This window comes from Lonchura striata, chromosome Z, assembly GCF_050655825.1.
Source record: "Lonchura striata isolate lonStrDom1 chromosome Z, ASM5065582v1, whole genome shotgun sequence".
NCBI classification, from domain to species: Eukaryota; Metazoa; Chordata; class Aves; order Passeriformes; family Estrildidae; genus Lonchura; species Lonchura striata.
In genome coordinates this window covers 52089793-52117670 of record NC_140740.1, presented here as the reverse complement: position 1 = coordinate 52117670, position 27878 = coordinate 52089793, and the positions used below count along the sequence as shown (strand labels likewise).

Below are 27878 nucleotides of genomic sequence, written 5' to 3'. Positions count from 1 at the left end.
TGGGATTTCACTCTGTCTAGGGTAGATCTGACCCCAAGCCACAAAGCCAACTCCAAGCACTCTCTTGTAAAGCTGAACTTATGCTCTGTTTATTTTCAAGATGTGAAAGCATCCCATGTACAAATCTATATTATACTGTTTCAGTACTGGGCTTTGGTACAAGCCTACCAAGCATATGTAGTTTTTATCTCTTCTGATGCCAGAAGAAATAGAACTACTGAAGTGAATTTTTTAGGGGACCATAATACCACAGATCCAGTCACCAGGCAATATATCAGATATAGTACAAGTATAGACTACATTTAATTAAGTTTATAAAAAAAGTGTCGGCAAGACTGTGCTGGGCAGAGCACTCTAAGATTGTCAGGATTCATGATCTGAGTGGGGCTGGATCCTCATGAGAACTTTGGTTGATACGAGCACATTCACATGGGAGAAAAAAAATCAAACATGTAATAAACAGATTTAATCTAGTACTCTGTCCTAAATCACAAAGAACAGCAAAGAGATGTTCTTTCATACTGTTATCTTAAATACTGCTTGTCAATTGATAATTCCTTCTCTGACATTCTCACCTGAGCATGTGCCAAAAGAATTAGAAGCAATTTAATCATTAGCAATCACTAAACAAAGTGATTCCCTTCACACACACCATCTTTAATGGCACAACAAATCAGGACATAAATATTTAGTACTGTTTCTTGTATTTAAGCACAGAAACAATCAAAATATTCTTAATTTTTTGGTTCTGAAGGTAATCTCACAGAAGTCACTATTTCATCAGCATAGACAAAGTCACACAAAGATGATGCTGTGGTCAAGTTTTATTTATAACACAGATTTTTCCTGCAGTTAGGACATCTGGACCACAGCTCATCTGCCAAGGATCATATAGTCCTCATGTGCTCTTAAAACTCAAGAGAGAAATCAGTTAGTCCAGTAGACTGCCCTGGGGATTATTTCTGACTGCTGAATGAGTCTACTGTAAAATGCAGACATGGTGGGGGAAAGGATCAAGTCAGGACACATTAATTTTTGTTCTACTGACCATTCCATGGTGGCAATGAATAGGAGCTGGTGCATGTGGATATGTTTGGTAAATGTTAAAGAAAAAGCCTTAACTAGCAGTCTTACAGATTCTCTTTCTGATAACACAGAGGACAAGCATTTGAGTCAAACACGTGGAAGTAAATAAACAGAAACTTGTGTTTTCTCTGTCCAAACTTGTTTGTTAATAAACAGAATGAACTTTACGGAAGAATTGTCTGAGAACTAATCACCTCAGTTTTAATTATTTCCTATTTCAGCTTAATGTCTCCATTAACATCGAAGTAACACCCCATATGTCTCACCAGTTTTTAAATGTATACAAGTTACTTAGAAATTCAAAGTACACAACTCCAAGAAAATATGGAACAGCATCAAGACAAAGAGCTATGGTTATACTTTTGAAATGTAAGCCAGTTGTGACTACAGGCAACTAACTATGTCATTGCCTTTTGGCATACTACCATATTTTAAATCTAGCACTAGAAAGGTTGATGAAACATGACTTGCAAGTCCGTACCTGTTTAATTTGCATTCAGTAAAACAAAAGTATGGACCTAAAAAATAAAATCCTGAGACTTTGGAAATTTTCATTGAAAATTGTATCACTTATTTAGAGTTAGCTGTGGAAGCTGTTTTTATCCCACTTAAAAAAAAATTCGTGACAAACTGCCCTTTCTGACTTGCTCTGCTAGCACAGATTTTGATTAGGATGTCAGGAGGAGCACCTGATTACAGAGCTGCAGCTGCTCTGTAGCTTTGGGAGAAGCAGTGACACGTCCGCATAAAATTAGTTATTATGGGAAGCTCTTACTGCTGTCTGTTCTGAAGACCAGAACAGCACAGAGCCAACCAGGCTGAGCTACACTTCTTTAGATAATTAGATCACAGCAAGCATAAGCAGATCAATCTGACACAACATGCAAGTCCCATTAGAGTTAATGTATTTCGTTAAAGGAGTTAAACACCAGTCCCAGCTGGATAGTTGAGGGTACACATTCTCTTGAAATCTCATAATCTCTACCCAAGAATTACTAAGTTTATTTCTTATGGAACTTGTTCCTATTGGCCTGAGATTCGAAGCATGCAGTCTTCAAATGCTTATTCTGTATGTCCAAATACTTAGTCCTCTACTTATACTAAGTCCTATACTTAAGATATGAATATACTAAACTTAAAATATGAATATACTAGAAGAATTGTTTAGGAAAAAAGCACTAGTTCACATGAAAAAATTAACTCCATACAATTCTTTCATAACTTCAGTACACATGCAAATAAAATCCATATGTGTAACAGCAATGTTGATACATCTTGCTTATACATCAGAAACTGTATATGAAATTCACCTTCATTCTGCAACATGTCCCAGCCTCACCCACTATATTTACAAAAAGATTAATTGATGCATTTGTCACATTAGATACCTGGGTTACTGCAATCAAGAAAGTTGCACAGTCATTAAAAATTCAATATAAAAACACAGTTTATATAAAGCTACATATTTATACATCTACACACACAAAGGCATGGGAAGGCATCATAAAACTTACCATCACCTGCAGAAAGTGAGTCATTTGCACAGATCAGTGCCAAAGTAAACAGCAGATGCCAAAGATCCATACTCCTAACTCTGTAATAACAAAAGACAATAAGAGAGTTTCTTTACAAGCAAATACTAATATGATACTACATTTAAGCTATTGTCTAGTTTTATTGAATTTTTGATTGGATTTAAACCAGAAGTACATTTAGTTTATTGTTTATTACCTCATAAAGTAATACATCATCTTGCCATCTAGAACAGATAGTAAAAACTGTATTTACAAGACAAGCAGCTTATGTGTCTCTAGTCCATTAAACACAGAGGGAGGAAAAATCAAGTATTGTAAATTGATAGACTGCATCTACAAATGACTTTAAAACCTCCAAGAATGCAAACACTTACAATCCTAGCATAAACCAGCAAGCCTTTACAACTTCCCCAAAAAAACACGTCCTCGTTTTCCTTAATTCACTTCTGCCACACATGCACACACATCATACAACCCCACCACACAATCCTGTTTTGAGGCTCTACTTTGCTCTTGCCATTATCAGCAGCATATGGTAACAATGGTGAAGGGCAGCAGCTGCTCTATGCTGGACTTGCAGATTGTGCAGACTTCTGCACAAGATGTTACCTTGCTCCCAAAAACCTCACGAGGTGTCCATAGGAAGTATGGGGAAAACACTCATACCATGGATGTTTATCTGACTATTTACAGCCATGGAGATTACCAGAGACCTTCAAAACTAAAGCTGCAACACACATACTAAAATGAGCATGGATGTTTAAGCAAGTCAGGCAGCATTTTTTTGTTTTGTGGCAACAAACTAGCATGATATACTAATACCTTGCTCAGAGAGGCAGGAGAGAGAGAATAGCTCCACTTCCACATCTGACTGTAAATTGGTATCACAGACCTTGATTCTACAGTGGACTGTTTTCATTTAGAGATTTTCTTTCTTTATCCAACAGGAGATTGAATCGCAAGTGTCCAAACAACCAAGCCAACTAACGAGTAACAATCCCTAAGTAGATATTATCAAGTAACAATTCATACTATCAAATCTGGGTGTCAAAAACTAGTCAGTTTCTTAGTTATCAAAGTTTGAATTAGGTTTAAGACCATAAAACACAAGAATGCAGAGTACATAAAGCTATAGTAATGCTGAATTTAAAAGGTAATTCCCTCAATTTTCTTACGCTAAGAGAACAGAAGGAATTACGATACAGAAAAGAAACCAAAACTGTTTCCAACTCCAGATTTCTCATCTATGCTGTTCCGTGCAAAACTTGAAAATTAGAAGGTATTTTCTTACATCCTCCTTAAACTGCTCAGTAATTCTCATGTTTCAGGCTCAATATAAGTGGCATGTACTCAAAATGCTCTGGACTAGCAGACTCTAAGTCAGACCTACAAAGGCAAGCCAGGAAAAGTTCCCCACCTCACATGCATGGTCATGGATGCCCAGCAGCACCACCCAGACAAGCTTGGGCCAGCCTGAGTGGGCATGAGACTGCTACACCAAGAGAAGAGCTGTAGGAGCTCTTTGGACTGGCCAGGCACCAGCAGGACTTTTCTCTAGCCAGGCAGACACGGGTCAGTTTAAAGTGGGGGACAGAGAGGGATGGAAGGATGGAGGAGGAAAGGAGGATAGGAAGAGAAGTGCTTTAGTGAGGATTTGGGGAAGTGTGGGAGTGAGACAACTTAGGGAGCAGAAGGAGAAGTGATAACTGCAGCTGTTGGAATGCACAGACCTGGGACAAAGCTAATAAAGCCAATCACAGGTCAACAGTCCTCCTAACTCCCAGAAGAGGTACTGTACACTGCCACAGTACAAGGTTCATCCAAGATCAGCTACATTTTTAGGTAGCTCAACTGTTCATCCTGCTTCATCGGTACTCTTGTTTAAAGGATTCTTATTATCTGTTATAAATAAATCTACTACAAGAATGTGCCTCTGGGTTTGTCAGCTCTTCTCTTACACAGTGTCTTTTCCATCAGTCTGTTCTCCCCCTCAGCTCTTCTACTTTCTCCCTAAAGCTTTATTTTCTCTTTCACAGGCATTACAACGTCACTTTATTTACAACTCTCCTTTCCCAGTACCCAGGCATGCTGTGCTGCCTTCCTATTCCCACTTTCCTGCTCTCCCACATTCATCAGCCTCTGCTATCTTCCAACTACTCTTTTTCCAAGTCTTTCTACTTCCTGCCTAGTAACAGCTACAAGAGAAGGCTGAACTCTCAAAGAAGTCCTCCTGTGAGAACAATTATGATCAGAATCCAACACTCAGAGCACACTGTTTCACTTTGCACAACCACACCAAACAACTCTTGTGGGACCAGGACTGGTCCCCATGTACAGCTGTCACAGCATGACTATCCCCTCCATCCCTGCACACCTGACTGGTGGCCATCTCAGCCTCCTTCCAAGAAGAGTAGTTTGACAACTGAAGCACTAACCCAGGAGCCTGGAAACACATCACAGAGGTCAGCAAACACACTACACTTCAGTAAGGTCTTGTTATTGCAGAGGAAAACAATCCTCTTCCAGTACTGCTGTTCTTTCCTGCAGTGCTAGACTTGTTTACATACCTGCAACACAGCAAACTCCATTTGATTGTTCCAGTTAAAATGAATCCATAAACATTTATTGTAATGAACCTGTTTGCGGACCAGTTTTATCAGGACTCCCCAAAGACACAGCCCAGGAGCAGAGCTGGGGCAGCACAGGCATGGGAACGACCAGCCAGGGTGGAGGGGAGGGCACAGCTACCCTCCAGCTGCAGCTATTACTTGTTTAAGCGCAATTCTACAATTATTGGGAAATTCCCTGCTCAGCCACAGACCTTGACTAAAACAACCAGCTCTCTGAAACAGGGCACAAGATTAATTTGTGTTCCTAAACATCAGAGAGGAAAAAAAATTGCTGCTTCATCCCTTGCCCATTTGCTAGTAAAAACACAATATAGAAACAAACTATGTTTCTTCAGTGGACTCTCACAAATACCAAAATCTTAGCAAGACAAAACACTGTCTTGACTCTGCCTAAAACCACATGGGATATCCCACTGAGTTATCCATTCAGACAAGTTGTGTCTGTGAAAAATATCCAAATGGTATACTCTGAACATACCCAATATGGACAGAACTGAGCTCAAAAACAGTAACTGCTTTCATCTGAAAATAAGGATGCATGATGCTCTACCCTTTGTGCAAGAGCCTCTGTTAAAGGCCAAGTTGTGAGTATAAGCCCTATCCCAAGGGCTCTGGGTTGCAGCTCCAAGGAGATACCTTGGAGCTGCAACCCAGAGCCCTTGGGATAGGGCTTATACTCAAGGCCTCACCCAGGCAAATAGAGCTCTGCATGGGGTGTGAAGCAGCAGGGATGTGACCTCTGCATCCAGCACAACACCACAAGCTCGGCTGGGCTGCAGTTACGATGGCCACTTCTAGGAATATTTGAGATGGATGAGAGATACACTGCCACGGCTCCAGGCTCCAGGCAGAAAATCTGGAGATTTTCTGGGAGCTGCCCCATCACGATACCTCTTTTGGTGGTACAGAATAAAAAGAGAAGGGTCTCTGAAGTACCACCTGCATCCACATCAGACATCTTCTGTCTTGAAGAAAGTTCTCAAAGATCTGTTCCATAATGATCCACTGCCCTTCCTCTAAGACACTTGTGCAAGCTTGCTGTCAATAGGAACAGTATTGTCCAGAGGCTTCTCTGTTAACCTGGCAAGAGACAGCTTCTCTGTAGGCATTAGGACAAAAATGACCTTTTACAACCCAGGAGTATCTACCTCCCAACACCTACCCTATGTGCCTATGAAAGACAAATGGCACTAATAATGTGCCTCTTACTCAACAGAAAAAAAAAAAAACCTTTCAGGTTTCTGTAACATATTACTGTAAAGAATTGTAGTCTATGTCTTACCCAATTCTAGCAGCCTGTAAGAATGAACAGAGTTAAAATCAGGAAAAAAAAATTACAGCAGCTGACTGTCCTCAAGCCAGCTGAAACTTGACCACAGAAACATTTGGCTAGAGGTCAGCTCAGGCTAATTACTTCAGTACAGAAAGAGAGCCAGGAGTTATAAAAAGGATAAAAAAAAAAAAAATCTTGGCTCTATTCTATAGCAATGTTGGAGTAAAGTCAATCACAAGTGAATTTAAACACAACATCTTCTCCAGGGGGATGTGCACAGAGTCAGCATAAACAGGCAAAACTGGGCTAAGAAGCTCCCTGAGAAAAGAAACAGTTTAGTCACCGCACACTGAATTGTTTGCATCTACTCTGGTCAGGTAAAAATATTAACATTCAAAGTAAACCAGAAGGAGACTTGCTTACAAAAAAAACTTAAGTGAGATCTTGACCTTTACAGAGTTTCTGAACCTGAAAGGACCCAATAAAAGGAGAAGGACAAGGACATTGAACTGCATCTATATGACACTTCTGCTTTTGCCACAACCATTAACTGAGGGTATTTCAAATATGACTGTTTTTCCCCAGTAATCTCCTCCAGTTCAGCATTACTTGTCACAGCAGCATCTCTGTAGCTAGCATAGAACACAGAGCAGCCTCTCTGCTGCAAACCAAACCACAAAATTACTGAGTGAAGGATTAATCTGAAGAGTTTTCCATACACTGCTGTTTCATCATTCCATTAGGTCACAACAAGGCAAGAGCACAAGAGTGTGCCATGCATGTGAATATACACTAGCAGATCCACCATGAAATAAGAAAAAGTGCTGAGAAGGGAACATAACTCCAGGCTCTCCAGATCTGTCCTAAATCTTCTTTATTGCAACTACCAAATATGTGTGCATGTATCTGTGCAGAATTTTTCTGGGTGAAAGGCCTTTATTTTTCACAGTGTGAACACTTCTTAAAAATTATTTCAGGGCACGACCAGTGACACCAAGAGGTAATCTTTCTGCGCTTACCTAAAAACATTCACATCACTTTAGCTGATCGTGCATAGCTGAAATCACTTTGCCCACATACTCTCATTCCCCTGAGTGCCAACAGAATGGAGTCATGCTGCAACTGAAATTAGTTTTAGCCCTTCTGATCAACACAATCTAAAACTGCAATGGACTTAAAGTATTATTCCCTTGCTTGCTGATATTATGGCTTGATTAAGTCATCAGCAGCCCTTGGACGAATGCCTGTTTTTACAGAGCCCTTCTCAGGGCTCTATACTCAACCACAGCAAGAAACAAAATTAATAAATTGTCTCATCTGATATAAGTAACACACCATTCACCTATTTTGTACTGTTATCCTGAATATAAAAGGATCAAGGAATGATACCACAGAAGCAGAAGTTACGTACTCCAAATTAAAATATCAACCAACTAAAAACCTCACAAAGCACACATTTCACTTAAAAAAGAAGTCAAAACCTCAGCAACAAAAGAAACATAAAGTTGCACTTCCTATGCATGTTTTTATGCAGATTTGAGAACAATGAATAAGTACATCATAAATACAAACTAAACCTAGGGGACAGAGAGAATTTTATGTTATTAATTTGGTTTTTAAGTCAGCTAAATAATTTATAGTGATTTTGAGTGTTAAATGTTAAAATTGCAAATGGAATCTAGTGAATCAATTGCTTACTTTGGGTATATTTTTTTTTCCCTAGACAAACTTTTAATTTTGGAATAGAGAGTATATGAAATTTTAATTTCAACACCCAGTTTATTTCTCTCTCTACTTCAAGATATACCTTTAGTACGTTTAGTTGGTTTCTTTTTCCTATGGATTAATGTGTCTGTTAATTACTCTGATTTAATTTGTTCTTTGATGAATTTAATAGTCATTTGATGTGGTTAAGGAGCCTTTCAGTGAATCCATATTTGGACATTCCTCTGGGCTTGTACTGAAAGCTCTTTAAAGTCATTATCCAAAAACGTGGCTAAGAAGTCTAAGGATGGCTGTGGCACATGATGTATCACTTCTTTATTGACAATAAAATGTGCTGTACTTTGAGAGCAGTAACCTAATGGACTAGGTACACAGAAGGAGGATCTCAGCTCTAAGACTAGTAGATCTCTCCATCAGAAAACAATTCCTAAAAGGAGGATTGCAATTATAGTCTTAAATTACTGTCTACTACACAGATAGAAAAATTTGAACTTAGAAAAGACTCAATTGCTCGTTTGCCTTTCAGCCCCCCAAATAGATCAAAGCAGTGAAATAGATGCATCTCAGATGAAAGTGCAAACATTTAGCTGCATAACATGCTGATGTGAATTGCTGAGCAGATACTCAGCTTTAAATATAATTGTATCATTAAGGAAGATTCAGGCCTATTTGCAAGAATGATAAGTTTTTCAGGCTAAGAACACTCTCTCAACTATAGTACTAATTCTTCCAAGGCTTCTCAGTTTTTTTTTTTTTTTTTAGTTATTATTAGTAATTTAGTTATTATTAGTATTATTAGTATTTGTTTAGTTATTATTACATAGCAGTCATCCAAAAGATAAAATTCTGCTCTTTGCTTTGTTATTTGTACAATGAATTGCAAAGAGAAGTGCTAGAATTTTTAAGATAAGCAAATATATATTTCAGTCTGTTTGAAGAAATATGTCTGGATCTACTACCCCCTAGTAATCTGTACTAAAAAAATGTCATTTTACTCAAAAACCTTTCACAGAGATAATTATTCACACTTCATATAAAGAGATTAAATTATATTTCCAGCTCTGAAAAAAAAAAATCTCATACCACAAAGCAAAAGCTCTTCAGTGTCTTGTTGACAGCATTGAAGTTCAAATCTCATCAGGACTACAGCAGTGTGGACCCAATCCCGCAAAGCAGTAAAAAACATCTGACTTTTAGCAGGCAATAATGTGAATTTAACATGAGAACATGGCTAAGTCATTCTCGTAGCACTGTGATAGAATCTAGCACCTCACAGAAATCAGGAAAAAATAATGAAGGACAGGAATCACAATGCAAAGAAACCTGTGTGACACCACTGGGGTTTAGGCTGGAATATGAGGGAAAAGAAACAGGATTATTTTATGCATGATAGCAAATAACAATCTTATATGTGCTGTTGGATCATCACTACACAGCCGGTCAAGTTCCACTGTTAACTCAGCATAATCTCTGCAAGCTTTCTCCTGTGTGCCAGTATCTGCATTATTACTCAAATTAAAAAACATTACCTGGTACTTGGGCAAAAATAGTCAGTTAGGTTTCAGCACACATCATAAATAAATCCATATCTGATCTCTTAGAGCTCTTCTATAACATGAAAACCCTGCTCCCTCTGATTTCCTTATATTGCGCTTTCAAGTCTGTAAGGCAGGTTTGAGTTCAAGGTGATTGGAAGAAATTGAGGATGCTTTGTTCAAAAATACTTGGCTATAACCCAATTCTGTTTCACTGGTGATCACCAGGAGTTTCATAATTTTGGAACAGTTTGATAATAGTCAGTCATTTTTGCTCAGAGCAATTTGAGGAAATTAGAGTGAGCAGACTTTTAATTTTAAATAGTATTTATTAAAAAAAATCTTCTAGAAAAAGATATTAAAGAAGTTGTAAAATTTAAGTTCAAGGCCTCGTATTTACCCTAGACTAATGGAATTACTTAACAGCTCATTACCATGGAACAAATTAATTACATGGTTAAATCACACGCTCAATTATTAGTGTGCTTCTAATCAGATTAAAGACTACACAACAGAGCCTGTATGACATTTAGGAAGTCATTAACTTAAATAGCACAGTAAGTGAAAGCTAAATGACAGACAAAGCATTTCTGAGTGCATTTCTGAATGGCCACTCAGGACTCCATACATACTATCATTTCGTTTACAGGAAAAGAATCATCTTCCTGACAGAAGGTTTAACAGTAATCACTGCATTTGTATGTCCCGCAGCTCATGTAAGTTTAAGATATGATGTATATTCATTTATTTTGAGTCTGTAATACGAAGACTGAATCCAACTTTAAACTTCAGTTAAACTGATGCAGATTTAACGTATGTGAACACCTATTCAATGTAACTGTTTTTTGTAATAACTGCAAGCAAAATTAACTGTTTAAGAAGTTATGTGTTAATAAAAAACAGTATGATTGGCTTTTCATGTGTCCTCCCTGAGACCATACCAGTATCATTCCCTCCCCTATTTTCTGCTGATTTGGCACTTTAAGTCCACACAAACCTGAATATATCAATGGTGAGAACCTACCAAAAAGTAGGTTACTGCATTCAACAACTGCTTAAACTGCTTCATATAGACATACAGAGAGACTTTGAGCTAGATGCTTAAAATTGTGAAAATCAGCACAAGGTTGAAAGAAGGACTGAATGAAACAAGCAAGTGGAGAAGATCACTCAGTATTTTTAAATGCAGTGCTGCCAAAAAAAGTTTTCATGAGGTAAGAAATAACTTGTGAAGAAAAGCTGACCTCTGTACAAACCTTTCACAAAATTATTTAAAAGTCTGTTAAATTCTGTCTCCACTTGCACTGGTAAGACGTAGAATACAAAATACACAACTTTTAAATTTAAAGTGTATTTTGATGAAGGATCTCACATACAGAGAAAGACTATGCCCACATTTACCAAAGTGGCTTAAAAACATATGAACATTTGTAGATAACATCCAAACAGGATCTCTAAAACCTTTATACTGAAACAATCACTTCTGATCTGCATTTTTATGATGACAACTTTTAGGCCAAGATCTGTAGGAGGAATGCTGCTAATTATTAATTGGAGATTTTTTCAAGGCTAGAGTATCTAGTATTTCCAAATATAGAGAGACTGACTACCTTTTTTGCTGGCCGAATTTACTGAAAGCCAATCTAATGTACAAACTGTATACATGGCTTGCTTTTTCATGGCCTTCAAGTAACCTCTTCCAATTCATGTTTTGTAACATACCCTGGCATTATTTTAGCTGTTTCAGTTATCACAGATCCTAAAAGAATTCTTCCCAAGGAAGCAGCAAAAGTGGGGTCTGGTTTGTGTCCATGTACTCGCACACACTTAACACACACGTGCATACAAGCATACTGGTGTTTTGATGAAAACTGAAGGTGTACCTTCACAAGCACTCAGCTCATTATTTATATCCTCTCTCTCTAGATATATATGTATAAATATATATTTATATCCTGAGTATTTATACATGAGAGAGGGAGATTCCATCCTGTGAGACATATGAGCATGGGTTAGAAGACAGAAGATCTGATGAGTAGGAAGTACCAGAAGGCTCATGGAAAGCCTTTTTTCCTGTGCTGTAGAGGTAGAAGGGTACGTGACACAGGATACAGAACAGCTTTGAAACGTGTCTGATTATTAGTGAATTGGATTTGGATTGCTCACTGAATGATGAAGCCAGCCTGTCTTTTAAGGGGAATAATCCAAGCAGACATGCCTGGTCTAGAGTTAATATCTACTGAACAGTTACTAGTTTAGAGAGTTTACCTCCTAATATGATAGCAGCAGGGTGGGCACCTGCAGCTATCATACCACTACAATGATGGCTTCATCTGCAATGGAGATGAATTAGAAATGTGCACTGAAAACTGACAGAGCTTTGTCCTGATGCCAATCATTTTCCATAAGAAAGCTTTACCAATGAAGAAGTTAAGAAGTGTCTGTAAAATAAGCCACAGAAACAATCATATTAATTTTAAAGGTAATTTGACAGACCTGTTTCTGAAGAGTTATTTTAATGATGCCAGATAGTATTGTCCATCAGCAAATCCAAAAGCAATCTGCAGCAGGAGTCAGTGGCATTATCCATTTAACAGACAGAGAAAGGGACACACTGGGAAGAGGAACAGCTTGCCTGCATTTACATCTCAGCCTAGAAACAGAGTGAAGCATGGACTGCAACACCCCCCTTATATACCACAGAATATTACAATCTTGTGGATACACTGCCAGCCATCTCAACAACACAAAATAAAGCTGTAGTGGATTAAAAAAATTCCAAACCCAAAACCAAACCCAAACTCAACAAATTGACAGTTTGCATTAAGATGGAAAGAACTGAAATTAAGAGAAAGAGAAGCTCGTCTGAAACACTCAAGCAACTAGAAAAACCATCTTAATAAGTGGATAGCTCTTTAACAAACAATAGGAATGAGCTGTGCTCTTTGGCTGTGGCAATACCAGTGTAGTGGATGCAAGCCTATCATACCACATATACCACTTTTCAAACATCAGAGACAAAAAGCAACCTTAGCTCAGCATTTGATTTTAGACATCACACATAAAGCACACCAGCTTTGGACTGATCAGCACAAAACGGGATACTGTGCAACAAACAGGTGCTACAAATGACAGATGTGACCAGTGCAAGGCTAGCTGGCTAGACAAGGGACAGTCTCCACTGATTTTATTACTTCCTTCCCTGCAAAAACTCCATCACAACACCAACTCATTAAAAAAATGAAACTTTGGCGCACATTCAAGTGTTCATTAAAATCGAGTAATGTATTCACATTTTTCCATTGTTGTTACTGCTATTTTACATGGGATCATGAGGAAATATTTACAGATAAAATTCACAAGGTACCAGAGCCTAGGCCTTCACCCACAACTACTCGAAGTTTATCTCAGACACAAACCCACTCTGTGCTGTCTATTCACAAATATAAATCTTATACCACACTAGATCTCACACATATGGTTCAAAAAAAGGAGCAGGCAGGACATTGAAGGGAGTTTTGTAAAGCCCTGCTGGGGGCTCTTCTCATCTAGCACATTAGCCAACTTCTCTGAAGTATGACCAGCTGCCTTGCCTCAGTACACATTTTTATACTGAAACAAGGAGCAAGACTGCTTGCACAGATGCCTGTCAGCAAAAGTCTTAGGAGCTGGCTTCTCCCTCTTTAATCAGGGCACCACTAACCACCATCACATCACTCAGCCCTGTGCTCTTGAATGGCAGTCTCACCCACATGGCCATGTGGAAAGTGTTAGTATGGAAGGAAAAGAGGACTGTTCCCTTTTGTAGTTCTTGTACTAAATACATTTAATATCATAGGAAGCTATATTTCTGGAGAGACCAATGGCTTTCATCTTAAGAAAACTTCTAAAAAAACTAATGTAAAAATATATAAAATGTTTTTATTTTTTTAAATAAGTCATTAACAATGATACCATCTGCTAAAATATGTATGACACCAATCACACCAATCTTGTGACAGCAGCCATGTTCACATAAGTGTGATGAGACTGACTGCTCTCAGGTTCAACACAAATTGTACAGCATTATTCAATAAATCACTTCCTCATAGCTTATCTTTTTCCCGACATTATTAAAACTGTGGAATATCACAGTAGACAGTTTTGAACTGCCCTGATGGATAAATCAGACATAATTTTCAGTTCATTTGTTGCATACAAGTTTTTCTTCAGTAATCATACTTATTAGCAGATTACTAGATTCACATACTTGAAAGAATAAAAACCAGTCATACATAAATGCAAATGCCAACATTACATAAAATATGACAATCACTGTGCAAATAGCAGCATTTCCTAAGGACTGGGATCTTTTGGCCCCTTCTGGAAGTTCAGAAGTATTAGCGTTCATTTATAAACAGGAAACTGAAACACAGCAAGTTTTCAGAGGGTGACAGAACCTGAGTGAGTCTGTGGTAGAGCTCAGAAGCAACACCAGACCCTGTGTCCAAGCTGTGTCCTTCCAGTTCTAAGCTGCTTGCAGAGGAATCAGAAATGTGAAGTTTGGCTATGGATCAAATCACACCCAGAGCAAGGGAAGCCAAGAAAACAGAGCATAGAAACAGTTTTCTGTATGGTTGTTTGGCCATGTTTCAGCTATAAAGTAACAGAAGTCATCCAAAAACTGTTATCCAGGTGTGCTGAACTCTGTATGAAAAGGCATGGTAACCACAACAAAGAAGGCTTTGATTAAGAACATCACTAATGACTAATTTATGCATAGTTTACAAGCGTTTTTACAAGTAACTATTCACTATTATGACCTTCTCATTTTCTTGGTGAAATCCAGATAGTGGAATATCCAAAGTAGAGATCCATGGTGCAATGAATGAATCTAGAGTTCTACCATCTGGTTTCAGAACACAGAACACATTCAGAACACATTAAGAACACAGACACAGGATAGCAAGTTTTACCTATTATTATTGCAACTGAAGCTAGAGGTATCTATAATTTCTCTTCTATTTAATGACAATACAACTATGTACACTTAGACAGGAATAACAAGTTCAAGTCTCATAAAACTGTTACAGTACACAGATAGCAGCTGTAAAGTCTCATGCAGCAATTTAACACCAGATAACAGCTTTTCAGCTTCACACCATGAGCAACCACAGGTCTGAATCCCTTATACAACAGATATTTTTGTGGTATAACAGATATTTCTGTGGAGTTCGATTCAAATTTACCCCACTGTATTCTGATTAGGTTTTCAGTAATACATGAAAGAACCAATGAATTAGACATGAATTCAAACCAGTGCATAAATTTAAATTCAATGACACTTGTGTCATTTAAACCATGCTTTGTTATCTACAATGCTGATAGGCATTTTTACAGTCTTCCTCACTCATAAAATAGAGATTTTTTTTTTCTATATTTGTTTGAAATAGAGTGCATTTAAAGTCAGCCAATTCTTATCCTAAATAACATTCTATGTGGAAAATGGCTCGTTAAAATGCAATATAATAATTTTTTCTCTGACAAGGAAAAATAGCTTTTAACCACTTTTAAGAGTCACCCAGCCCTCTGTCTCAAATGCTAACTACTAGAGATTGACAGAAAGGCTAGAAGTTATCCATTTAATCAGGACTGAATCTGACAGCCTTAATTCATCTATCTCTATTGTTTTGGATATTAAAATATGACAGTTAGATCCCAATCAGAATTTTGTATAATGCGTATTATAATTATCACCTTCTGCAGGAATGAATCCTAAGATCTCTGAGGATTATTTTAAGGTATTATGGGATACTATTGATTAATCTGCTCAGCCAACACTGGTAATAAAGTCACTTGCAGGTAACATAAAAATGATCACACTACCTCAAATGTCAGCAGGGGATGGATGATGCTTCACACCTCCCTCAGCTTGACTGCAGATCACGACCTTCTCCAGCCATCCCAGCACCTTCATGAAAGCAGGAGAAACAGACAAGAGATGAGTTCTGGAACAGCAAAGGTCACTTGCGGTGGGACGGCAGCATGACAAAATCCAGATTGGTGTCCTGGTCCTGCTGTCCCTCAGGCAAGGCCACCAGCAGGGCACAGTCTGCTTGGCGGCCCCAAGCACAGCACCTGGGCTTCTCACTCAAACTGCAGCCGTGGCCTGAAACCCTGTGCCACTCAGGGCCTGCCAAGCCACAGCACTCCCTGCTAACCTTGACATTAAAATGAACGCATATTTAAAAGGCAAAGAGAGGTCAAGGTGACTGATTAACACATTCTTAATGTACATTCCTGTTGAAAATCAGCTGCCCTGGAAGTATTTTCTGGACCACCAAGAGGATGACTAGTATCTCACTACCACTACAAAAATAACAACAACAATTACTACTACCACCACTTTAGACAATCAATTACAGCACAGTAACTTATAAACTGGTGAAATTAAGAAAATAACACTTCATTTTCCTCTAAAATGGCTAAGTCTCAGGAAGATGGCATGCTGATAAAAAAAGTAGTATGTTATGTTCTGAATTCCTAAGCACATTTTCACTGCCATGATATTTTGGCACAGCAGTGGCATCCAAAAGAGTTCTGAACTAGTAGCATTTCTATGTTAAAGAAAAATAACATAAATTCAACATCGAAAGCTTCTTCTTCCCAAGAATTCATGTGAGCTTTTGAAAGCATTTTAAAAAGTCAGATATTGGTGCTCACATTATTTGAATAATTCACAATAATCTGGTTTCTAGTGGGTGGGACCACAAAAAGAACCAACCAGATTCACAGTATCAAGCTCTTTAAAACACAGGGTAAAAAAAAATCAGTCTGCAAAACCCCACAAATAACATCTAAAGAAAAACTGTGTACATGCAAACTGAATGCCTAGGGTCACACTGCCTGAATAAGAAAAAAGTAACATTTTAAAAGAGAATTTTCCTCTACTGAGCTAGCACTAGCTGAACAAAGTAGTAAGAATCTTTTTGTACCCTCAGGAAACTTTCTGTCTGTTATGTGTATAATTTTAACGTACAGATGGATCATTAAACAAAGGAAAGCAAAATGTGCTTGTAAGTGAAAGTTTCATCAATATTTCTCTGGAATCCTTATATAATGCAATGTCTAAAAGGCTGTCACCTCTGTATTTATACTGAAAAACCCAAACCAATACCCTCCCCAACTGCCAAATATGAAAATCCTTCAACATAGAGAAAAATTAAACAGACATTTGAAATAAACAAAAAGCCCTTTCCATGTAAAAGCATGATTAATATGTTGTATTACCATAAACAAAATCATCCTCTGTATGGTTACCCAAAGTAAAACCTGCAAGCAGAGTTCCCTCCTGGTTCACATCATGAAACAAGTGGATTAGGCAAGTCCCTACATTATTAGTCTTTACATTAGTCTACCTCATAATATGCTCTGCCAAATTCTATTATCACACTCTTTAGGAAGCGCCTGCTCACATTTCAGCAGGCTGAGAATATAACTGATTGTGACCTCCATTCATACGTAATTCTACAAGGAGTCTTGTCTTAATTTAATTTCTGACTTTTAAAAGAGCTCTGAATTTCAGACAGAATAACTGAGCAGTGAGCCACAACTCTCCTTTCCAAAAATAAAAGGACCACATAGTGTGGAACAAAGTTATAAAGTATAAGCCAACTATTGACTGAAGTGAACTACTACGGACTACTGACAAATTCCTTTTTCAAAACACTTGCTGTAGCACTAACAAGGGGAAATGACCTTTATATGACAGACTCCTATTACAATAGGACAGAAAAAATGATTCCAGTAGTCCTTCCAAAATATTTTGAAATCCTGCTCAGCAGCAGAAAAGATCTCTCAGCTACTTTATGGGCAACAGAGGGAAATGTTCTAACTTTTGATTACCTGATTGTACTCGGAACATTTTGTTTCACTCTTGGCAGCTGTGGTGATGTGCTCCAACCCCTGCTGTTTTTTGCTTGTGCAACAGCCACCAGGGGTGGTTGTGACAGCTACATCTGGCTCACAGATACCAACACAATAGTTAAGGGCCATAAATCTTGCTTGACACCTAAGGCCTGTGAGTCTTGTTCAACAGCTGAGAGCTAGTTGAGCATGCGCCAAACGAAATACGGCTGCTGTGCAAATATGACCATAAGTCAATCATTTTACTCCATAAACAGTGGACAGCTTGAGGCTTGTTCAGCTCTCCTATGCAGAAGGGGCTGTGTGCCAGGAGCTCCCCTTCAGGACACCTCTCTACATTAATCCTTGGGGCTGAGAGACTCCTTGCCTTAAAAGATTCTCAGTAAGTTATTAGTAACATGCTAAACCTCAAAATTTTACCCAAGTGACATAAAATATTGATTGTGCAACTACAATCTTTTAGCCATATATTGTTGACGAAGTCTAGGACTAAGTCTGGATCCAGCCACAATTAAACTCCCATCAGAAAATTTAGAACCCGGGGGAGTCATCTGAACACTGGGACTCATCAGGATGGTCTGGACAGTTTTGTCTGACCCGATCCTCTGTGGTGTAAACAATCAAGTATACCTTGCCATCAAATACTGTTAATCTGCTGACGCATTTACCACCAAACTTTGTTAAATGGCTGTTTTACCTCAACAAAGATATTGCTTCTCTTTTGCAGGTGAAGTACGTCATTCTATCATGCTGCTGTGGCAGCAGCAAGGGATGATAGCACAAAAAAATGCCACCACCAACAGCTTAGAACAGCCATATAAACACAAAATCAGCTATATTTGCACTTGGCTCTGACAGTTCAGTATGTATGAAAAACAGGCGTTACTGTACATAAGGTAATCAGATGTTAAAATGATTAGCAGTCTCCCTTTAAAATGATTCTTGGAAAAACTGCAGCTTTGCAAAAGGGTAACACAGATTCATGTGAATAAGTGACACAGGTGAAACTCTTTTTTTCAGAAACACACATTTTGCCAGAAGCACGTTTGATTACTGTAATCCACAAGGCAAACAAAAGGATTACAGCACTGAGTTGACAGGGCCCATCCAAACTAGTTTGTTTCACAAAATAAGAAACAGACCCAGATGCATCAGTGCCTTAATTGGGATGTGAGGATCTTTGCCCATTATTATCTTCTCATTATGTCCTAAGCTAACCTACCAGAAAATAATAATCTGGACAAGATTAAATGGACTCAAATGTGCCAGAAGTTCTTTTGGTCTTCAAAAATGCATCTAAGGAAAGATGCAGAGCTGAAAAGAAAGCTGGAAAGGCTTTTGAACCTCTCCCATGTAAAACCTTAATGATGAAGTACAAACTAGTGAAATGTACTGAAAACTGGCTGAAATGCCCCGCTCAAAGGATTTCAGTCAATGGCAAAAAGTCCAGCTGAGGCATAGCCACTAAAGAAGCAGCCCAAAAGGAATTGTTGCTTAAATCTCCATTAATGACTTTTTTCACTGAAGAGGAGACAAAATAGTAGAAGAGACTGCTTAGAGGTTGTGGAGCCTGGGGGTACTCAGAAGTCCAATGGACTCAAAGCACAACTGCATTAATGAAATCTTGCTCTGAGCACAAGGGTTGGCCTAAATGCTATCCAGGTATCCTTTCCAGTGCCAGTAATTCCATTATTCACAATTTACATATTTACATACAGAAAACCTTATCTCCATCACTGCTATGTTTGAGTTTAGTTTGGCCATTAAATCTTGCAGCTGCTACGCTAAGCATTCCTAATGTTTAAATGACTAGCTTTACAAGTTCTACAACTGAACTGTAACTGAAAAGTTACAGGCAGCTGACAAAACAAGAGGAGGGTATAAATTACATGCTTTGGAAGAAAGATTGCAAAAAAACCATGTGATTGCATGCATCAAAAAGGAGTGGACTATTTCCAAGCAGACACATGCTATGGATTCACAAGTCCTACAAGAATGTCCAGGAGTTCCTGCTTTTCCATTAAGCTCGGCTACCAAGAGATGTGTAAGAGAACTCCTGGCACCTGTGAAATCTGGCACCTATTTCCAGAGCATTTGTGCTTTTGAGATTTGATCTAAGGAATCCTAATTGTCTCTTTATTCTGTTTCTCTTGTATTTTATTTCTTTCCATTTCTAGTTAAATCACTACTCTACATCTTAAAGGAAAACAAAACAATTTGTCTGAGATGTATTCTAATTTTATCTGAAAAGCACTTTATTTCCCTAGATTGCATCAACTATTATGTGTGACACTTGCTAAAAATCTTGAACTGTTTTCTAAACCTTTTGGAAGTATTTATCTCAAACTCTTCACATGCTCTTTTGAGTCATTCCAGCCATTTTATGGCAAGTTGAACATGAGCCAGCAGTGCCCTGGCAGCCAGGAGGGCCAACCCTGTCCTGGGGGCATCAGGCACAGCATCAGCAGCCAGGAAGGGAGGGGATTGTCCTGCTCTGCTCTGCACTGGGGCAGCCTCACCTCGAGTGCTGGGGGCACTTGGGGGTGCCACAGTATAAGAATGGCATCAGATTCTTTAAGTGTGTGCAAAGAAGGGTGACCCAGATGGTGAAACACTTTCAGGACAAGATTTATGAAGACCAGTTGAGGTCAATCAGCTTGCTCAACTTGGAGAAGAGAAGGCTGAAAGTGTACCTTACCTGCAGCAAGGTACACTTTCCTCCTGGGGGGCAGAGAAGGGGAGGTGCTGATCTCTCTGTGGTGACCAGTGCCAGGACACAAGGAAGTGGAGTGACGCTGCACTGGGGAAGTCCAGGTTTGACATTAGAAAAATGTTCTTTACTGAGGCTCACCTGGTCATAGCACCAAATATGTCAGGGGTCCAAGGACTGTCTGGACAATATTCTTGGTTATATGGTTTAGTTCTGTATGGTCCTGAGAGAGGCAGAGTTGGACTCAACAATCCTTATAGGTCCCTTAAAACTAGGGGTATTCTGTGATTCTGTGCTCTTTCTTTGGTTCAAACTTCTCACCTTCAAACTTGTAATGGGATTTCACATTCTCAGCTGAAATAATGTTCTGCAACTGTGAACTCACTCTTTAAATTCTCTCATCAACTTTCTCCCCTGCACAGGAATTCCCTAAATTCCTTCAAGGAAACACTAAGAAAACACATCAGAACCTTCCATCATCATTCCCTTTTTCTTCTATTCAGATAGCAAAACTTTGAATCTGTTTTACCTTTACACTTGTCTCACCAATCTACTCTAGACAAGGGATCACATTCTAGTTCCAAATCAGAGTATTTTTTTTCCACCCCCCTCTCAAATCTATTCATGTCTTTAGGAGTCTAACAATAAATCTTGCCCTTCATGCTTTAAATCCTTCACTGAACCACATTTCTGCCTTTACAGACTTGGCAATCTTTGCCTCTTTGACATAACAATAACCGGAACATTTTCTTAGTAGCAGTAAGCTGAGTAATAACTGATGCTTTCTTGGCAATCATGGTAGAATGAAAGATGAATTTATGCTTTCCATTGCATTACAGTTACAAGTGTATATATGGACAGGACAACTCAGGAGGTCTATGCTGCGGTGCAGGGCCAAATATAGGAATTAATATGCCTCTTTGGCCTTTTGAAAGAAACCACCAGTATTGTAAAGGATGCAAACAGAAATCCATCTAATTTCACTTTACAAACAAGACAGCTCTTGTGGTATCCAGAAATTTAGACTGCCTTCCTTAATTGAAATAAATCCTCTTCCCAGCTACAGCTAATTATCTTTTTGTGTTGGAGGATTGCTATGAAGAATAGTTTAGTCAATGTTTATAGAAAGTATTTTGAGATCTGGGAAGCTGGAAATCCAGAAATCTATTAGAAACTGTTGCTGACATATCAGTAACTTAAAAGGAAAAGTCTTTTGATAAATTAACAGGAAAATGCCAAGGAAAAGATTAGAAAAAATATCTATTACTGGATTATTGTAGACTTCTTATGTCCACACTTGAAAGACTAACCAACTTCAAAAGAGCATGGACATAAAAATATTGTTTGAAGTCTGGAGCACCTTTTTATAATCAAGGTAATAGCCATTTATTGAGACAAATACATAATGCATTACTGTACCTGATCATAATCCATATGTGGCAGAAAAAATAAGCACTGGATTGCTCTTCAATGAAATGTAAAAGATACTGAGGAATCAAAAATAGAAATAAGGAACAAAAACTCTTTTACAAGGATGAAACAAAATGAAAGCTGGAATTTACTAGAAGATGAATAATATTAATTTTAAAAAATCTCCATCACTTCAATTTGCTTTTCAAGTAAACAAATTACTGGTAACCTGTGTAACAGAAATGGAGAAAATCAGGCAGTGCAACACTGTCAGACATTATCTGGTCCAATCTTGTTCTTCACAACCAGACCACTTAATGTAATTAATGCAATTTAATTAATCTCCTTTTTGATTAAACATTTCTCAGTAGGCACATAAAATGTCAGTTGATATGGAAAAGCAAATCTATCAATACTAACTAAAGCAAGAATAAAAACTATGGTTCACAGAACTAATACTGTAAAAAGGGAGAAGAAAAAATTACAAAATTTTTGAACAGCATTTTCAGAAAATCACCTGATAAATGTATGCTGCCAAAATTGTCACTGCTCTAAGAAATGACACAGTGTATAGAGTAACTTGGCAAACTGTTAATACAGAAACATACAAACAGTGTTTATTGGATCAAAAAAGCTCATGACTAACCAGCACAGTGGGTAAACACTTTATGCTTTGAAGTTCAGGGCTTATAACTCAGTGATACAAATGTTATGTTAGGCTTACTGGTGCCTAAGTAAGTAGCTCAGGCAAAGATGAAACCTCCAGGGCTCCCATTTCCACGGTGCAACCTTTAGCACATCGTTCTTGAGAACAAAGGAGGGAGATTTAGGGGATAGCAGCAAATTTACCTTCTCTCCATCACTGCTATGTTTGAGTTTAGTTTGGCCATTAAATCTTGCAGCTGCTACACTAAACATTCCTAATGTTTAAATGACTGGATTTACAAATTCTACAAATTGGTCACTTTCAAACAAAATGTTACCTTTGAGTGGTTACTTTCTTCAACGTTCTCTTCATTCAAGAGCAAATACAAAAGCCCATATTGTCATACGCCAAAACAGCTACTCTGTTTCCTCCCTCACTATCACTTCTTTTCCCTCAAAAAAGCTAACATTTGCCATTTCAGCTTAACAGGGCTCAGATTTCACTGACACAAGAAATGTTGCTCTTCATGAGTTACTGAGTATTTTGAGTTTCACTCAAAAGTGTGTAGCATAATGGGCTGATCGTTCTACACTTCTGAAATATGTTCCCAGCTTTTCAGTCCTGCACCGCACTTCCTCAGAGCTTCCGCAGTCAGGGGAATCTGGACATCACTTGACTACACAGAGCAATGCCTAAAACCTACATCACTGAGCATACAGCTCCAAAGTCTGTGTGACTGGTGCTATCAAGGAGCGCCTGTGAATAGAGTAAGCACTAAAGAAAGGGGTGTACAGAAGTTTGCTGAGGTGTTGAAGTCAGCCAGGAGTGAAAAGTGTGGCTGGGAAGTGCACAGGCATCTAGGGCTGAAGGGCTAAAATGCAGCCCTTCCATCTACTCTAGATGCCCAGCCAAGGGCTGAGTTAGGCATCCAGGCCTCACGATGTTCCTGCAATATGCTGAGATACTTGTGGCCTCAAATACTGCTGGAATATGTGAATGTACTAATCATGTTCAAAATAAATATTTTGTTTTTATAACATACTGGTCTTAATTTTGTTCATCAATAATCACCACTGAGGTATCATGTAACAGGCAAACGAGCCACTAGGATTTACATCTTAGTTGTGGCTTTTCTACTGCCCTCTGTTGCAAGCTACATACGTACTTTATGTATTTTCATATTCTAAATATATTTCTATTGTGGTAATCCTCCACAATTTTGGAAAACAAATACTCTTAATGCTAGAGAGATGTCTGTTTAACAAAGCCACAGGAGCCATATATGCTAAGGCTTTTAATAGCTGTTTTCCAAACTCTGAAAATTGCTGAAGAAGAAACATTTTTTTGTTGGTTTTAGTCTTCTCTTTCTTCAAACTTTCAAAATTTCTACTTTCTAAAATCTAAATCTGAAGAATGACCCTACAACTAAGAAGTTAATAGATCAGGAAAAAACAAGCAAATCTTTTAAAGGTCTCAAGCAAGATATTTAATATTTTTTTCAGAGCCCAACATTTCTTCTGGGGAGATCTCCAATTCAGTTCCTTAACTCAATGAAGATTATACATGGCATTACTGGCCTGTATCACCCATAGAAAGAGGTGCGACCCAGAAAAGACATTTTATGCCTCAATTTCTGAAGCCTATACAACAAGGACACTTTAGAGTAGATGATATATTTTTCTTCTATTCTATTTTAAATACTCTATTATTCTTTTATTAGATGAATAGAAGAAGGAACACAGCTCCAGAATTCCTTCTTAGAAGTCAATCACAATGAGGCAGTAGGAAAATCTGAACATTTAATTCATACCCTTCCATTCATCTTTCCTAAGACTGCCTGGGCTTGCATGTATGTATACATTTAAATTAAAGGATTTATGCATACAATACAAGTTTCCGTTTCATGTTGCAAGTTCTTGTTATAGCCATCATTTACTTTGTCTTAAATTCTGCTTCTGATTTTCATGTACATTTGCATCCACACTGCCTCTTTAGCTTGAAGTCTTTTTGATATATCTCAAGAAAAGAGCAAGACAACGTTATCCACCCAATGAAAAATTGAGCTCAACTAAAAGACCATCAGTATAAAAAATTAAGGTTTCTTTACCTGTGGCTAACTAAGGAACAGAAAGTATCTCTAGCAGGACTTTTTTCTGGGGATGGGGTCAGAATTTACATAGGAATGGGATGGAGAATTCCTCCAGAGTCTGTTATACCTGAGGTCTCAAGTGAGAACATGTATCTTGTGCAATTCAGATCTCCAGCCAAGTCCTTCTCCATTGATTTAGGCTTGTTATTTCTTCTAAAAATATTAAATCAACAATCTTAAATCAGACTCAGGAATTCAAAGAGGCCTATTTTCAGCAGTTGGCAGGAACACCATTGATGGCAGGACTCAGCTTCCAGCCTGCAGCCAGTATTAGACTGAATTAGGAATATAAAATTACTTATGTATTTACATACCTATATTTATTTCATATAGGTATTTATTGCCAACTCTGTCATGTTTGTTTATACAGTTCACAACAAAAATACTGAATAATCGCAAAAGACAATCAAGTAAACTCAAGTACTTAACACTTTCAATTAAAAGAAATGGAGAGTGCTTCCTCTTCCCATTTCATATGCAGACATCATAAAGCTTCACTAAAGAGATTCCAAATATGCATAATCAGATAATCTCTAATAGCTTCCTTATGATACAGTTATATCTTTAGGGTAAATTATGTCATTAAAAACAAAGGGATTTGCAGTTTTCTTGCATTTCTAAGGTATATTCACTAATGTGTTTGTAAATTTAATTCACTCAGTACAGAAGTAACTTGCAAGTTATCAAGGATTCCTAAATATTTACAACAGAAAAAGAACCTAAACAAAGAGATGTGGGGTTTTTAATTCTCCCTAATCTCAGGTTATTTCACAAGTTTCATCATAGTGGACTAACTGATGCTGACAGTAACTGAGTAGATGTTACAAACAATGCTTCTGGGCATAACAACTACTGATTCCTACAAAGTATGTGCATTTATACAGATGCAAATTATGCTTCCTTGTTGTTTCACTTAATAATAAGTTTAATGCAGAGTCCAATTCACTCCTTCACCCATTATTATAAACTTGAATCCTCATTTTCCTGAATCATTAATTTTATGAAGCTCTAATTTACCTTGTCAGTGTTTAAGAACCCAGATGAAGGATCAAGAGTTTAATTTTTTACAATGTGAGCTGATGAAAAGATTATTTACAAGCATCTATTTCTGTAAGCAGTTCTGTACTGGGTACAAAGAACAATGAGGTCAACTTTCTGGAAATAAAACCTGAACATGATTTAAGAAAAATAATATACCAAACTCAGAATGAAAAAAGTGAAAACTAAAAAAAAAAAAGTTGTACTGAAAATAAACCCTGGGTTAAAAAAAAAAAAAAAAAAAGAGGAAAACAACAAAAAAAAGAGGGCAGCATATTTCAAATAACTTTCAATTCAACTTGTTCCTCCTACAGTGCATGCTACCTTGCCTTGCACAGTGGACAGCAGTTAAGATTAGCAGGGCAATATAAATTATGGAATTGATCACTGTCAGATTTAAAACTCACAATAATGGTTATAAAGATAAAAGTAGCATTTCAGAATTTCATCACAGATCTGATATAAAAAGTGTAGATATGGTTTTATGCAATTTTTAGAGTGCTTTGTTTCCTTCTAAAGTAGCACGAAGTCCTCAGACCACATGCTGATATCAGACCATTTCAGTAATTTTATCACTTGGAACTTTAGATCAATGAATGATTGAAGTTTTTTATGAAATACGGCTTACTTTGGTAGCTGATTATTCAAATACCTAAAAAAGAAAGCAATTGTTTCCAGAAATTTCAGTTGTAGTAGCAGTGTGAGAAACTGAAAATGCTTCTCATGACAGTGAGTATTCTCCAAACTCGTGATTTTTAAATAAAATTATCACATAAAGTCACATCTGAATACCAAAGCAAGAGGCAGTTACCATGCCATGAATCTGTTGGCTCTGAGTATCAGCCTGCAGAGGACCCAGCAGACAGAATCAGCTATCCTAATTTACCTGTGAAAGCTAGTGCACAGAATACTTAAGTAGGAAGAGATATATCCTGTGAGAGCATTTCCTACTGATAGCAATCCATTCCTGTAACCACAGCTGACGTGAGGTCCATCAGGAGAAATCACCCCAACAATTAACTGATTTACTTAAATAATTTACATAGGAAAACCAGTTTCAAGCTAAAAATACATCCCCTTTTTCTCATAAGCATACCACAGACCCACTCTGTCAGAACGTCACAGTTGTCACAATGACTTGATACAGCAAATATCAAGACTGGCAGGTAGAATACATGTCATGGCCCCCAGCCCCATCCTTCAAAGGGAGTTCATACTCTTGATGAATGACTCCTAAGAATCTTCCAGCTTTTTAGGACATGGTGGGTCCTATCATCTCTGAGAACTAGACTTGTCAATAGAGAAGTGTGAATAAGAACATACCTGAATGAGTACAGATGAATTCAACTCTGACAGTGCAAGAAAGAGCTCAAATGATACTCCCTGTGCATTACAAAAATTAAGTGAGAAGAATTAAGAGTGTAACAAAGCCTAAGAAGAGGGTGGAATTAAACATGTGTAGATAAAATGAGTAATAAAATATTCACTATTATAAATAGTTCAAAGGGACAAGGATGACTGCACAGGCAGGGTGAGACAGAGGACATTAAAGCCTGGTAGGGTAGATATGCTGGTGAGGTGGCTGGATGTCACATACGAAAATTTGGATTTCTTATTCACCATGAGCCAGAAAATACTCTATGGCAAAATTTTCAAAATAACCAAGGAAGATTCAGAACAGACCAACAAAACTCACAGTTTTGTACAGCACAGTCTGTACTGATCAACAGCTCATCTCCAGGCTGGCCCAGAGATCAGCTCTTCCCACATGGGCAATGAGTCAAGGATAGCATCATTCAGATTGCATGGGCGGTGTCGCTCTGCTACAGAGGCTCAGCTTCTTTTCTAGGTATCCAAAAAGTGCTCCAGGGGTATTATGGAGAACACTGAACAAACTCTGTGTTCTTTCTATGAGTCAATATTCAAGCCATTCTAAGGAAGAGCCCAGGAAAGAGAAGGTAACTATAGGTCACATCAATCTCCTGCTTTACTGAGAGATCTCTGAACAGCACAGGTAAAATACATCAGGGAGCTGCCACACAGCTACTCCAAATGGGCCATTGTCCCAGTGCTGCCACAACATCACCAGCCAGTACAACTCATCTACTACTTTTCCCCTCTGGTATCTTTCCTTTTGGAGAAAGGAGGAAAGGAGTGGATTAGTATTGAAAGTGCCTGAAGATTTCTCTCAAGTATTAAGTAGATGAAATTTTTTTTGTCTACTCTAAATTCTTCA

The 27878-nt window shown here is 38.0% G+C and overlaps 1 protein-coding gene across 6 annotated transcripts in view; it reads right to left on the bottom strand.

Annotated features, from left to right (window-relative positions):
• The window catches only part of GHR (growth hormone receptor), a 147102-nt gene that overhangs the window by 57928 nt on the left and 61296 nt on the right, over positions 1 to 27878 (bottom strand). For all 6 annotated transcript variants that reach the window (XM_021553893.4, XM_085567036.1, XM_021553892.4 and 3 more), the window contains exons 2-3: positions 15650 to 15734; positions 2601 to 2680 (exon numbers count right to left, since the gene is read on the bottom strand). In XM_021553893.4, coding sequence (XP_021409568.3) covers positions 2601 to 2670 — 70 coding nt within the window. In that variant the 5' untranslated portion in view covers positions 2671 to 2680; positions 15650 to 15734. The remainder of the gene's footprint in view (positions 1 to 2600; positions 2681 to 15649; positions 15735 to 27878) is intronic.